We start from the raw sequence: 14,406 nt of genomic DNA on the forward strand, positions 1-14,406 counted from the left end.
AATTAGATCTAGCTAAGAACAAGAAAAAACAGAAAGAACAAATTGTTGTTTTCTTGTACACTTATAGATCATCACTATATAGGATGTTTGTCATTCAAAATGTTGTCATTATTGTTATATTTAAGAAGAGAAAGGGGATAATTACTTACATTAGTCAAGACCACATAGCTTAAACAACAATCGCCTCCATGAGATAAGTAGTAAGCAAACTTATTAACGCTTAATATATGTATTCTAATAACATATTATTTATTCATAATTTAAAAAATATTGGTTTAGTTTATAGTGTAATATAAATAACTACAGAATTCTCTGTAGTAGGAAAATCAATCTTATTATGTTAACTGAATAAGTTGTGCAAAACCATCCTTAGAAAACTGATGTTATAAAACATTTAAATCAATCAAGACATGCCTAATATTCAGTGCACTCACTTAAGTGTTTTGTTCACATGTTTCCTAGAAAATGGGCATGCATTCAGTGTGAAAAGTTTTCTTTTAGTGTTTTAGGACAAGTGTGACTTTTTAAAGTACCGTTTGGCAAACTGCCCACATAATTGCATCAGCATAGGCTGTGTGACTATTTTATACATGGGTGGTCTTAAAATCTAATGTTTAATTGAAAAAAAAGATATTTGTGGAAGACCATACACGTAAATGAAATAAAGAAAACAAACACACAATCCTCAGAAACTAACTTAACGTCTGTTTCATTATAAACACTATACTATCACAGTTTATAATCTCAACATAATGAGGAAATCAGTTTATGAATTATTTTGGAAATATACAAACAAAGTCAGAGGTTGAAGAAATAAACACTTGTGCTTGGATAGTACTCAATTTTACAAATTTCTCCGGATTAATAGATTATGACGATGACAAAGGCTTAATGGATATAGTTATCAAAGGATTTGTACTCCAATCTTTAAAAGCGATGATACATTTGACAATGTAAATTGCACATATGTCATGATACAGTTCACTCAAGTATTTTAAAACATACCTAACAGAACGGTGAAGAAAAAGAATAATGGACTATTTGGTGAAGCTGATTTCGTTACACAAAAACATGAAATTGTTTCAATGTTTTTTCCTCGATAGGGTGTGCCAGGCGTAGAGGAAACATTTTGAAAAGTTTATTCTGGCACAACGCCATGAAATTGAACCTAAGGAGGTTAAGACTTGAATTTCAGCACTAAATTTCCTGCGTCTTAATTTGCCTCAATGCTAAAGTATATAGACAGCAAAAATTTTATGTTGAGAAAAAGTGGGGAAGCTAAGCCTCCCCCCCCCCACAATCTTCCTGAATGATTTTGGAAAGTTGAAGCGAAGCAATATTTATCTCTCAAATTCGGGCGCATCAAAAAACCAATATTTAGGAAAAAGGACCGTCATATATTCGTTTTATTGGAACTTTCAGAGCAATTAAAGCGAAATTGTTTATGTAAATTGTAAATTGTATAGCAAAAAAAGATCTTTAATTTTAAGGGTTGACTGTCGACGGTATATTAGTCTCTGAATCATAAAAAAAATTAGGTTTTTCAAATTGCAAATCATAAACAATGCGCATTAAGAGGTGCGCATTCTTAATTTATTCGTATGTAATTACAGAATGAGTTCAATAGAACCAAGGGAGGTCATGATAGTTGTCATCAGAGATCATAAATACAAATTATTGCACAATATTAATCTTTTGTACGAAGACAGTGTCTCCCCACACACAAAATAGTCTTTATTTAACTCGTCGAACACAACACAAACCCATACATTATGGACATATCATGTGTATCAACTGGAGCAACTTTCGTATGGAAGTATTTTACTCAGATTCTGTATATGGTTCTAAATCTAAAGTGGGTTCTAAGCATCTGAATAGCGCATTAGAGCCAAAATTTACCAAAAATAGTAGTTTTACCTTTATTTTATACAGTTAAATTATTGAAAAACAACTCATCAACGGTATATTTAAAATCTATCAAAAATACACCTCACAAGCAGTTAGATAGATAAAATATTATACTTTAGGAATTCATGATTAATAGCATTTTTTTATATATATTGTTATTCATGTATTGTTTGAACTGCTATAGTTTATTAAGAGACCAAGAATCAAGATCATGTAACATTAAATAGTTTTAGAGTGAACTATTAAGCCTTACTGGTTCTTTCATACTTTTGATAGTAAACCTCATTGTTGTGTTTGTTTTGACTGGCATAATTGAAAGAATCCTTTAGACCTTAAAGTAATGGTTTTGTTAGTTTTTCGCAAAAAACCACACCGAAACTAATTTTTTTTCACGTAAGATTCGTCTATTACGCAAAACAATTTTATCTAGTTTCCCGTTCATTCAGAACATCCTGAAATTTCATGCATCTGTGCAAACTGGTAAAGGTAACCTTCTGTGTTATCATCGAGTATCATGTGTTTGAGATAAAATTTCATTTTACATCATATCATTGGTAGTTGTTTCAGTAAGGTTTATTCTTTCTTTAGTTATGCAGTTGGAATAAAATTGCTTTACTGAGTAAAACTGTAAGGGCTGTACATGACTTAAAAAAACTGAATTTTATCACAAGAAAATTCCCAGTGGAAAATGCAACAACAAACATGATTAGCAGCCTGATGATGTCTTTAATGAATTATTTCTAACTAGCTATATTGTTTCTTATGCCTGAAATGTCAAAATAACACGATTAAACTCGATTGCGTCAAAAATCAGCAGCTATTAATATATGAGCAATTTATAGCTAGTGCACCCTGAGAGACAATATATAGTGAGTGATATGACCAAGAAAAAATTCTCACAACTAATAAAAGCAGTTTGTTGTTTTTACTTTTACAACCACACTTGTTCTCTCACAGTGATATCTTTACAAACAATATCTTTGTCTGTAATTTAACACCAAAGTCTTCAATACATTTGGCAGTTTTATGTAGATAGAATACGGCTCATGTCCAACATATTTCGCTAAAAAAATTGGTTTGAAATGAAAGTCGAAAATAAAAGCAATTAAACTAAATAGAATATGTCATTGTGTACATAAAAAGAGAATGCGTTTTCATTCGACAAAACTGATACAATACCATATTTGGGGAACATGCTGATTTAAAATGAGTTATTTCTACTCCCTACATTTTTAAGATTTGTGTCCGTGTGGTAACCTACCACCGATTATATACACAAACTAAAAATCGCCACAGTAAGAGCACAACAACGCTAGTGACAATGAAAATACAATGCATATCATAGCACAAATTTTTCTCATTTCGCAGTTTGAATGTGTTGTGCCAGTGTAAAATTTTGATATGGCTATTTTTTTGTTTGTTGCAAAAAAATATTTCATTGAAAATTTTTTTAAGAACGTTTAAGGAAACGAAGAATGTAGAAAACAAACCGAAACGTTGCTGATATTTTTCTGATAAATGTAGCTATTGAACGACTATAAGTTTATTGAATGAGCAACGTGTATACTGCAAAGGTGCTACCGAAAGGTACTCTGTTATTTCTTTGAGTGCCACAGTGTAAAATAGCTTCGACTTTTAGCAAAGTACATTAAAAATATTTTCCTTAAATAGCCACAAAGATAGTTAACATCATATCAGGGAGATTTCTTAATTGATTTCTATTTAAGTGATATTTTCATGATATATCGTCATATATGTCAACGAACACAGAAAATTCATTTGACATCAAATCATAACGACGACATCAGCGTTTAGTGAACTGTGTATGCTTTCCTAAATCATTATAAATAATTAAGCGCCGGCCTTGTAAACAATCCTGTCCCATTTAAGGTACGCAGTGGGAATTTTAGAGTCAAATAAGTGTAAATCATATTTAATATTAAAAAGCCTTAGTTATCCATTACAACAATTGCACGTTCAAATAATAGAAATGTCATAGCGTGGAGGACATTTACGATAAAGAAACAACTGTAAGAAATGTGGTTCGCAGTTGGCCTAATCATCTCATGTCACGTTTTGATTATAAACTTGATTTAACGTTAACAAACAGCTGACTATGAAAACTCATTCATGCATTGTTCTGACAGAGTGCCATTTGTACTTTACACGGAAACACAACGAAGAAACTTTTCATCGAAATTGCAATATGGATGATTGTCATTATTCCATAGAAAGAAAAAAGTAATTTGTTATAACATATAACAGATACCTTTTTTTTATCAAAATGCCCATAAAATTATTTTGGCTCATACGTTACTGGTTATTCATGCTCTCATGAGTATAACTCATAAAAAATAAGAAAACATACGTCGAACAGAATGTGTATTTGATTTATGAATCAGGCAGTTTTGTGTATCAGTTATATCGACAGTAAATTTTGGTGCTTTACTGAAGAATAAATGTCTACATACTAGTAGCACCAAACCCTATTTTAATAACTGGGCGGAGTTGATATTTTTTGTTAAATGAGCTATCAAGGACAATGCGATGGAGTTCATGAAGTAAATACAAATAAATGTGTCCTTTCTAACATTAATTTCCGATCTCAAGCTACGTTAAGATAGTTTGTATTTCATCACCAGGAGAGCAGTGAGACTAAATCTCTCTTAAAATTAGCACATCATTATTTTAAACGTTAGTTCTCGACGGGCATTTATTAACACCAAAGTGTTTGGTGTTTTCTTCCTCTAAGATTATGAAAAGGCTCTCGTTTCCCAATCTTCTTTGACAGATACGGTTGCGTGCAATGACTCTGTAGCGTTAATTGACGGCATGCTGAATTTCATGTCTTGAGTAATTCTTTATATCCTGAGTTCAAACCAAATCAATGCTTTGCTTGAATCATATTTCTCTGTGTAATTATGTTTCCAATCATTTTGATTCCTGGTTTGACTATAAGAACCATAACTATACACAGGTTATTTGCTATTTCATTTGACAAATCAGCAAAGTAAACAATTTCACGAGATGCATACAATATCTTTATCTTCCGCTGTGCAACAGATCACGAGTATGAATCATCAGTCAAAGCATCGCCAAGCAACTATTTTTTTCTCATTTCAATTTTCCAATAGATGCTCATGATGAATATGTTAATGAAGCGTCACACTGATCTAGCGTTTGATGGCTTTGTAACAACACGCTTTTCCTGAGAGTGGAAAATAAGTCCACATTATACGTTAACACGCACGAGAACAAAACATTTTATTGCCAACACAAATTTTATTTCCAATCAAAAGAATAACAACTTAAAAAATAAGCCAGAACGAAAAAAGCTTTGAAAAAACAAGGTATTTTACTTTAAAAAATAATGAAAGCTGCTACATAAGCAATACCTGCATTCATTTGGGCTAGTTTTACAAACATGCAATGATCATACAAATATTATGGTTAGCCTGCTGAGTCATATTTTTCCTTATTTATCTTCTCAGCTAAAACCATTGCGGGTGGTTTTACATGAAAGGAAACACATGATGTGTTTATGCGACAAATACGCAAAAAGAAAACAAAAAATAGAGACGCTTTGAGAGATTTTCAGCACTAAAACACTTCTGAATAATATAGAAAGACTCTCTCTTGACGCAACATCAAAGTTGTTAATATATTGAAAAGAATCTCATAGGTTTTTGCCATCTTTTATTACATATAATACCAAGAGAAGCGATTTAATTTGAAGGGAAATCGATCAAGGGGACGCAGTATTACTTATAGAATCCCTGCCGTTACATTGCAATTGCCCAACTGCATTTTTCAACTTGAATGTTCATCTTATGCAGGATATCAACAGGAGCCGTATTATCCTCAAAGTTTTTCAGTAGGAAAGTACACAACGACTTCGATCTACATCGGGTTACATCTTATGACACAATAGCCAGGAAATCAAGGCACGCTTGATGTACAAGTCGTAAGAATAACATTAGAAATATAATCCGATCACACATAATCTAAAATAAATGATTAAGTGTTGTTTATAAAACTGTCTGTCCAACTTGATGGACATAAAGCAAAACCTGGGTGGGAAGTAAATCAGCATCGTTTGCCAGTAATTCTGATCCATGCAGGAGGTGAGTTATATATTTTGCTTCTAACCACGAAATATAAGTCATTTTTTGCATACCTTCCAACACAAAGGAACTTGAAAGAAGTGAGATTAAGAGTATCATTTATATTTTTTTAGAGTCACGATATTCCTTGAAAAAGAAATTGGCTAGTGTAAAATGTACAGCGCGTATAAAATGAGGGAAAGCTATCGAGTAGATGGAAAATATACGTTTTCAACATGCTCTTCAGTTGAACCAACCCGGTTGGTAGAAAGAAGAGATACAGAAAGAAAATTTCTCCCTGCAGTAGATATTTTAGACGACGAAGAAGATAAAACATTGGAAAGTATTGATAGACACGTAGTCTATCGTGAAAATGATTTCACAAATAATGATGATGATGAACAGGTTGAAAATATCAAGGAAAAGGAAGCTATCTTAGGCTCTCATTCACAAAGGAAGCTTGTCAAGCCACCTTATTCTTACATCGCACTTATCACAATGGCCATAGCACAGTCATCGCAAAAGAAATTGACGCTCAGTGAGATTTGTGAATATATTATGAATAGATTTCCGTACTACAAAGAAAAATATCCACAATGGCAAAACTCCATAAGGCATAACCTTTCGCTCAACGATTGTTTCGTGAAAATCCCTCGCGAGCCTGGCCAACCAGGTAAAGGAAATTATTGGACGCTTGACCCTGCAAGTGAAGGTATGTTTGATAATGGCAGCTTTCTGCGAAGACGAAAACGCTTTAAGCGTCCCAAAACAATCGCATTCAATTATTCACCATACGGCAACCGAGCTCCACCAAGCTTACCAAATTATCCAATACACACAATGATGTTACCATCGCACGGCTATCATTTTCCCACTTTGACTTATTCATGCAGATCTTTCTTAAATAACTATACAAACAGTATTCCATTCAGAAGTCCAATGATGCCTCCAAAACGACCGACATTTTCGACATGCTCTTGTTCTTACTGCGATACATGCTCTTCGAACGTTCGACAAACAGCAGCAACCTCTCAACCGTTAAAATTCTCTATAGAAAGCATTATTGGATAAAATAAAGTTACACAGTTGCATGTCATAAAATGCACATAACTGCGAGTATGAGCGCAATTCCCGATGTTCAATGTGAAAGATTGGAAGCGCCTGCAAAGTGAATAGCCTTGATGATTTAAAAAAGCAAATAGTGTAATAAAATATTAAAATATTGCAAAATACAAAAAACTTCATTTGACCAAACATACCTTGAAGATCATCTTCATGACGCTTTCAGTTTTAAACAAATGTAATATATATATTAGATAAAATTCGTTCGTATCTGTGACAGCGCTTATGTATTCATTGATTGTATATTGTACACTTTATCACTAGCACACCTCAAGAGTATCTATCTTTGTTATTGTACAATAGAAAATAAATATATTATGTAAAATGGCTAAAATACTCATTTGATCTGGATAGTATCTTTCGAGTTTTTATTTCATTGACTGTGTGTGTTCACTTGATACAGTTTTTTGTGAAATTGTTAGTTTTTAGTAGTCAAAAACTTTCATTTAAATGTCTAAAAACGTAAAATACTTGCCTAAGCATGCTTATAAAGAATTTCAAAGACAAAATGCGTACAAAGTCTTCAATTTTTCCCCATGCCAAAAATAAATCCAATTAACGAGAGTTAAATCACCACAATTTTTGTCTCTTTCCTTAATTTGGTACGTTACATATTTGAGTATCGACTCAAATGAAACACCAAACCTAAACCGCAGGACTGAATGACAAGGACAGGGAATGATCATTATACACCACTTGTATGTACTGTCTGTTTTTACCAAGTATTATTTGTAAGATAAAGACATGAAGAAGTTTAACAATTACTTTAATCGTATACGTGCAAAGAAATCGATAATTGTGGAAGAACAGTGCATCATGAACATAAAGATAAAAGGCAAATTATTTTAGAGATATTAGGATGGTTATTGATTTATAAAGCAAATAGTGATTAATTCAATAAGTGATTATTCTTTAGTTAACGAGTTTGCTTGATTTGGCTCCTTATATAAAAAGCAAAACCCGAATAACCTAAAGCAGGAACTAAAAGAATTTTCTTATGTTTTTAAAATGACTTACCTCCTTGATAAAGCTGTGGTTGGTCATGTTTTTGTTGAAAATATGCGTAATAAAAAAAGTTTAGCCAACTGGGAGGCAATTTAGTTGCTATAGAAATGATTGCTCAATACATGAGTAACTCTGCAAGTTATTCAATTACCCAATATTTGAATTCTTGCTTGTCGTAACATGTTGTTTTCGATAAACTTCTAACAATGCCATATTTAATCGTAGCTACAAAAAACCTTATAATCAAGAAATTCCATGCACATTTAAGATGAATTATTAGAAAATGAGTGGAAAGGTGTTCATAATTTTCGTATCTTTTTATCTTTTTCTATGTGATTTACTGTCATTTGATGCACTTTTCTTTACACGTTGAGTAAAGCTTTAAAATCTTATTACTGTATATTATAGTCGGATAGCAAGCCCAAAGAATATGCGTAACACATGAATAAATATACGAGGGTTCAATGTATTCTAAGAGAGTTGACGCTGACAAGGATGCTGTTTAACAAGGTTACTTCTATCATTTTCTGGGAGAGTACAACTTTCTAATCACATTCTTAAGAAAAACTCCAAATTCTGAGAGTAGCTGAAAGACTCCTCCGCAAATTTTATAGTCTTTTATTTGTAGATTCTTAACTTTATAATATTAAAATGAACCAACCTCACATATACCTAGAACCAACTACAATTCTATCGTTTATGTGTTTCACAAGTAACAGTATTTCGAAGTCAGCTGAAGAATTTTATTTCTAAAATCACAGTAAGGTAAACAAGTGGCATGTTGTCGTTTTGGCTTCAATAACGTCATATTTAATCTTGTCATACCAAGAATAATTGAACAGCTTAAAAACAATCGATTCTATGTCGCTTCCTCGTTGTTCAATGTTCATGTGTACTTAAAATGATAATACATGTTAAACTATATGGGAATACATGCACTTTCAAACCACAGTTGTATTTTGTGCTGCAAAAATTTATCTTTAATCTGTGTGGTCGGCCCAGTGGGTCGAAACTACAGTTCATGTAATCAAAAACTCCCTAAAAGGCAAAAACTAACAAGTGAGATTACCAATTTATCATTAAAGTAAGTTGATCGGTTGATATTTCAACACAAACACCGATGTCGCTTTCAACTGACTTCCTTATCATAAGCACGTTTTTCACAATAACGTCCAACAGACAAGATTTTTCTCAGATGAAAAGACAGCACAATGAATAATGATAAAAAAACGCATGTATTCGATTCCATCGTGAAGATGTACCCAGCGCATAGAATGTGCAACGCATTAGATGAAGTTAAGGTGCAGGACCGAAAGAGGGTTAGCTTGTTTGAAATGTGAAGAAAGTGGAGTTTGTACAGTTGTCTTTCTTCGTTATTAGATGAAGTTATGGTGCAGGAGTCAGGACCGAATGCAAGGAGTTTTTGGTTTATACAGTTGTCTTTCTTCCTTTGATTGATGGAAATAAGTGAAGTTTGCGTATCCAAATTCCAAATAGAACCATGTAGAACCACTTTGTAGAACTCATTGGTAGAACTCACTGGTACAACAATGGAACGGCAGTAACGGTAGTAACCACTTAATCAACTGGTAAAAACCAATAACTATAATCCCAGGTTGGAACAATTAGTTGGACCAGTGTGTATAAAGGAAGCGTAAAGAGATGAACTGGGAGAATAGATTTTCTTCAATGGTCAATGAAAGCATGTTTAAGATTGACGAAGCTAAGGTAAACTACAGATCTTTTACACAACAACATTAACTTCTATAAAAATTCATTTACTATCTAATGCTTTTGTCAGAAAATGTATAGCATAGTCAAAACTCTCCGTCAATTGATCAATAATGCAAATTGCTTAAAATGCATCTTGACCTAGCTGTCAGTCTCCACGGTCACCACAATTAGTTAAAGTTTTAAGAATCATTTATAAACTATAAACCGTTACCGTGTTACTGAAAATAAAGTAAAAATCATATTCCAAAGAGGCAAAACATCTTAAGATTACAAAATATGAACCAGAACACGACGCGAAGTGAACTGTAAATTTTTGACTTTATTTCAAAGTCATTATCATTCTGTCAGAGGATGACTTTGACATAAAGTTGCTGACATTGCTGGTATTAAAGTCTGTTATATTGTATAATATATGTAGTACATCTTCTTTTTAGAAAAGACTTGACAATTTTGGTGTATCTAATCCAACCAATTTTGCTAATATCACTTCATCTTCAGGTGAAAAAATATTTGTACAATTATATGTGTAGTACTGCTTTTTGACATGTACTTCTTCATATTTGAACTAGAGGAGTGAAAGCATTTTTATTTGAATTTTCAGTTCCATCTCTTAATGGTTCTCAAAACGCACAACAGTCAATGCTGAGAAACACTAATCACTTTGATATACCCGAATACAGTGATCTGGGTGATCCTGTCATCAACTCATCAGATAATCACGGCAATCCCTCAAGATCCTTACTTCATGTTTTGTATGAAAAAATTGAAAAACAGAACCAGGTGACTACAGTGGAATTTCTACTCCATAATTCACAATGTCAACTTTTTCTGTACAACTAAATCAGTGGCAGATTTGTGGCAGGTCAGAATACATTATTGAAAATATATTTCTATTTTCAAATATATAAGAGTGAATTTTGGTCTTAAGTACTTTAGTCTTATATTTGAGCCAACAGCATTGTCAAAAAACATTTTGAATTTTCAATGATTTTCTAAATTTTGATTTACCCTAGATCCACCACTGAACTATATATGATGCAATCTATAGTAATGATTGCGTTTGTTATCATTTTTACTACGAAAAAACTATTTTGTTATTCTTGAGCTAACCAGATAATTTCTTCTATTCGTAATTAGATACTGAACATTTGTTGATTTTAGGCATTTCAATTTCTTTCGTCAAAATTTGCAATCATGGAAAGACAACTGAATAATCAACAAAAAGAAATGATTCAACTGAAAGGTTCATGTTTAAAATATAATCTTTGTAAATGATGACAACATGTTAGTGATTTGCCAAATGTTGGAAAAAAAACATGAAATGATGATTCATGAAAAAAAACAAGGACAAAAGCATCTTACATAGGAACTAGTGAGCCATAGCCCAAAATATTTTCTTGGCCTAACTTACAAACATGGTTTTTGTCTACGTTTCTAAAGAGAAAGGTGATGCAAACAAATTCATTGATCATTTCAGCCAACTAAATAAAATTGCCAAGCCCTGCATGACTATTGTATATTATAACTGTTTCAGGACACTAAAATGGCATAAATATCATTGTTTGTTTGTAAATGTTTTTTATTCGCATAGATCAACTTTCCACACTTATTGAAAGAATAGAAGATAACAATCCCAAAATAAGCAATGAATATTTTGAAAAGGTATATTTTGATGCAATGTTCACTATGCATCTCTGATCAATCATCAATCATGTTTTGGAATGGTTTAATGGTAATTTTCAACATTATTTAGTTCAAAGAAGATGTTCATAGTGAATTGAATAAGATTAAATCTGGTATACCAGAAGCAAGGAATAATTATGAATTTTCTAAATATCCACTGGAACGAAGGTAAATACATTTTTACTTGTCTATGAAAAATACAAACATGTCAACATTTTTCTACATAATTTAAACAGTCACAAACTTCTTTTATCTGCCAAATAATCATAGCGTTTACACATTCTTAAACTGAATATTAATATGGAAAATAAATATAAGACTTAAACAGGTTATTTCCAGCCTAGTAATTAGAGGTAAGTACATTCAATAAAAATAATTGCCTTAATGTAGAAATTCTAGTAGGAAGGCCAATTAATTGCATGTTCCAATTTAGATTTACTGTAAACTCATCAAAAGAACTTCTTGATTCTATAGAAGAAATTAAGTCAAGATTAGGTGAATGTGCTTCATGTTTGTTTTCTTGTGCATATGGAACTCATGCTGAATTATTTTCACTTTTCTTCATTTAATTTATCATGGCCGATTTTCATTGTTCAGGTAAAATTGAGTTGAATGTATCAAAAAGTCAGGTCAATGATGAACGTAACTGTAAAGTCATTGAAAAGGTGATTTAATGGTTATTAAGGTTTATATTATAGGAAGAATATATTTAAGGTTGAGCTTTGTCTTTATCATGCAGAATGCAAGTGTATTAGCAGATTGGAGATCAGAAAATATGGAGTCAATGAATCATCTTAGCAAGCTTCAAGATTTGTCCATTGATGAGGTTAAACATTTAAGGTTGTTCAAAGGCCATAATTAATTTTTCCTTTGTATATCAAACTGGTAAAAAATCATATCTAAATTTTCCAATTTATTTGTTAATTTATCAGATCGAGATTTTACAATGTTCAAGATAAAATACATGAACTTGAGCAAAATAGGAATGATGCAAGTATAAACTATGTGTTTTCCAGAAGAGAAGATCAAAAACATGAATTAGGTGAGAATGTATAGCTTAACATATCTTGCTATTTGTTCTTTGTATTTCATAACATTTTTGAACTTTAATAGATGAGAATTCTGATGAAAATACACAAATATTGTACAATGAAAGTGAAAACACTTCACTTTCAAGTGATGACGATGTTCTTAACTGTTCTTCTGTCAATTTGGATTCAAGTGATGATGATTTTCTTCATGAAATTGATGGTAATCATTTTTCTTAAAATTTCACTGAAATGTGAAGTGTTTACACACCTAAAATATAAAATGCCTACTAATAATGTTTGTACATTATGTTACCAACCTTAACAGAACCACTCCAACAAAATTTTTGATGTTTTGATGTCTGATAGCAAAGACACTTTTGTTTAATGTTTGGAAATATCAAATTTATAAACTTACTGCTATTTTTATGCATGGAAGGAGTCTTCAAGATAAAAGTTTAAAAACATTGATTTTTATGTTATGTAGATCTCAGTTTAGAGAGTGAATCAAAAAGAAAAAACTCTTACCAAAACTTGATGTCAGATTCATCAAGTTCATATGAAAACTCTTCAAAAGAATCTTTTAGTGAGATTTATAATAAGTATAATTAAATTATTTGTGTAAATATATATTGTTGATCTTTTTACATCTCGTTAAATAAACCTGCCAAGCAAGTAATTGTTGTGGACAGATTTGTGATGTGTACAAGACTGAGATTATGTTTCATGTTTTCATGAAGAAAATAAGAAATTGAACTACATATGGACATTGTTTGTTAGACTTTCAACATAACTCAGATAAACGTCCTCTAAATCATGTTTTATAAAGATTTTGTCTAAATTAGGCAATCAAACTACTTTATTGACAATTAATCTTTTGATACAACTCTGATAAACCTCTCCAAGGTCATGTTCTATAAAGATGTTTCCTAATTCATTCAAATTTGCACACTCTTTAATCAGAAATCCCATGGAAAATCTAAATGTAAGCATATTTGTATTTTATGCCAGATTCAAACAAATGAAACTCATTATTTACCATAAGATACCTCACTCTTTTTGTATTTATTTCACATATGACATCCATCATTCTTTCTTTGCAAGCTTGGCCTGATGAATCCACATCCACAGAACATGTTCTTAAACGTTTTAGATATTTATGTATGTCACAACTGTTTCCTTCAATGATGGCAAATATGTGTCTTTCAAAAAATGTAACACAGCCATTTACATCTAGTTCTTTCATCCAGTTACTCATTCTTTTTAATATTTTTTTCGTGATCTCATATGATCAAACTTTAAAATACATATTTTTAAGTCACTGTTTTCTACATTCTCAGAGTTCACCTTCAGATCATTATGCTGGCTTTCTAAACTTATTTGAGTATATTTTGTCTGTGCCCATTGAAAAAGTTTCAAAATGAATGGTTCTTGTAATCGAGATAAGTTCTCTTTTGCATATTCTAGCGTTTCTAACCGAATTTCTTGGGTTTGTTTTCGAGTTAAAAGATCAGATGAAACCGAAATCCCTTTTAATTCATTCGGATAAGCATTGTCAATAGATATTAACAATCTTGTGTCATCATTTAAATCGTGTTCAAATGCACTTAATTTCACTGACAATCGTATGTTTTGGATTTTCCCTACGATTAAATCACGACAACGTTTTTCAATATCGTTTTCTGGAATGTCTTCATTTACGAGAAATTCGTCCGTCTTACAAAAGATAGCATTTAGCACTTTAATTTCGTCAAAGATTTGTTGCGCTCGCTCCTCCGTATCGGCCATTTTGGATGTCAAAATGTTCAAATTATTATTTCAAA

At 31.8% G+C, this 14,406-nt stretch overlaps 2 protein-coding genes across 3 annotated transcripts; one reads left to right on the forward strand and one right to left on the reverse strand.

Annotated features, from left to right (window-relative positions):
* Positions 1-9,611: 9,611 nt before the first annotated feature.
* LOC124436861 lies at positions 9,612-13,262 on the forward strand. 2 transcript variants are annotated; one of them, XM_046986839.1, is made up of 12 exons: positions 9,612-9,866; positions 10,307-10,370; positions 10,474-10,652; positions 11,034-11,115; positions 11,464-11,534; positions 11,626-11,723; positions 11,989-12,050; positions 12,153-12,220; positions 12,295-12,395; positions 12,488-12,597; positions 12,669-12,806; positions 13,071-13,262. In XM_046986839.1, the coding sequence occupies exons 1-12, from the start codon at positions 9,801-9,803 to the stop codon at positions 13,193-13,195; spliced, it is 1,164 nt and encodes a 387-aa protein (XP_046842795.1). In that variant the 5' UTR covers positions 9,612-9,800; the 3' UTR covers positions 13,196-13,262. The 2 variants fall into 2 exon arrangements, with proteins under 2 accessions (XP_046842795.1, XP_046842803.1); XM_046986847.1 differs by lacking the exon at positions 12,669-12,806.
* LOC124436900 (RWD domain-containing protein 3-like) lies at positions 13,197-14,384 on the reverse strand. The gene is given in 3 exon segments (XM_046986875.1): positions 13,197-13,562; positions 13,633-13,849; positions 13,852-14,384. Coding segments are annotated over 3 exon segments (867 nt in total). The 5' UTR covers positions 14,372-14,384; the 3' UTR covers positions 13,197-13,432.
* Between the last annotated feature and the right edge of the window lie 22 nt (positions 14,385-14,406).

Source organism: Xenia sp. Carnegie-2017, unplaced genomic scaffold, assembly GCF_021976095.1.
Source record: "Xenia sp. Carnegie-2017 unplaced genomic scaffold, XeniaSp_v1 HiC_scaffold_1, whole genome shotgun sequence".
Lineage (NCBI taxonomy): Eukaryota > Metazoa > Cnidaria > Anthozoa > Malacalcyonacea > Xeniidae > Xenia > Xenia sp. Carnegie-2017.

Excerpts from the sequence above, each read along its gene's own strand:
- LOC124436861 (XM_046986839.1), top strand. The coding sequence starts at position 9,801 with ATGAACTGGGAGAATAGATTTTCTTCAATGGTCAATGAAAGCATGTTT. Across the intron at positions 9,867-10,306 it reads TTAAGATTGACGAAGCTAAG|AAAAGACTTGACAATTTTGG; the intron begins GTAAACTACAGA and ends TCTTCTTTTTAG. Across the intron at positions 11,724-11,988 it reads AAATATCCACTGGAACGAAG|ATTTACTGTAAACTCATCAA; the intron begins GTAAATACATTT and ends GTTCCAATTTAG.